The 1,029-nt window shown below is 58.8% G+C and overlaps 1 protein-coding gene across 1 annotated transcript in view; it reads right to left on the reverse strand.

The window, feature by feature from the left end:
- Window positions 1-1,029, reverse strand: part of MAN1C1 (mannosidase, alpha, class 1C, member 1) — a 138,753-nt gene that overhangs the window by 130,913 nt on the left and 6,811 nt on the right. The window contains exon 2 of the mRNA XM_005875264.2: window positions 899-1,025. Within this exon, the coding sequence (XP_005875326.1) occupies window positions 899-1,025 (127 nt within the window). The remainder of the gene's footprint in view (window positions 1-898; window positions 1,026-1,029) is intronic.

Raw genomic sequence — 1,029 nt, forward strand, 5'->3', positions numbered from 1 at the left:
TCTAGGAAGAAGACCCTGGCCCACCGCTTGCCCAAGGCCCCCTGGTGGCCTGGGGTGTCACCGCAGCCCCCTATGCATTGCTGGGCAAAAACCTCCCACTGGCAGCTCTAACAGTGGCGAGCAGACTATTTAGGTACCAGTGGCAGCTTGGCAACGGTCTTCAAGCCCTGGTGAGGCTGCGTTTGCTTGTGGCTTCTTAAACTAAGACTAAGATTCCGATCAAAGTGATCCTTCTCAACCACTCCCCTAGTACAATCCCTGTAAGGGAACAAGTCCAAGAACGGCTTCATTAAGCCAACAATCCTGGAGCGTCTGTAACATTCCTACCGTCTTACTGATCATTTCTTCCTGCATCACATACAATGATGTGCAACTGTTCCAAGGCTCAACAGCAGCAGCAGTTAGCAAGAATGCACAACACGCTCTGGTTTGTAGGTTACTGACCGGATTGCAAAAGATTTGCAGGGCACCAAATGCCCCCCCCCCCCAAACCCTGGGTTTCCAGGTAGCAGATCCTACAGGCGTTTGGGGGAAGTCGGGATTTCCAGTGGCTCCTGCAGGAAGATAGGATGTCCATGAAAGAACCTGACCGGAAACCGCACAAAACTCTACCAGCAACTCCACAGGCGGGAGTGAGCCCACCTGGGCTGGGGCCTGGGCTGGAAAGACCGGAGCCTGGGGTGGGGGGTGGGAGGGGGCGGTCCAGAGGTTCAGCTGCCACTGGCCAGGGGTAGGGATCACTGAGGGGACCCGAGGCGGGCAGTTTGGGAGGAGAGAGGAGGGTGCAGGGGGCGCCAGGCGAGTCCAGAGCCGACCAGGGACCAGGCGTGATGACGGGCCGGGAAGTGGATGGAAGCCCAGGAGGGTCTTCTCTTTTTGGGCGGAGGAGAGTCCTTACCTCCTTGATTTTCTCCCGCTGGGTTTGAACCAGGCTCTGGGGCTCCTCGCTGCCGCGGGTCCGGGTCCCCAGGACCGGGTGGCGCAGGCGGCTCCGGAACGCGTGGAAGTCAAAGCTGAACCGGGGGCTCC

This window comes from Myotis brandtii, unplaced genomic scaffold (genome assembly GCF_000412655.1).
Source record: "Myotis brandtii unplaced genomic scaffold, ASM41265v1 scaffold456, whole genome shotgun sequence".
NCBI lineage: Eukaryota > Metazoa > Chordata > Mammalia > Chiroptera > Vespertilionidae > Myotis > Myotis brandtii.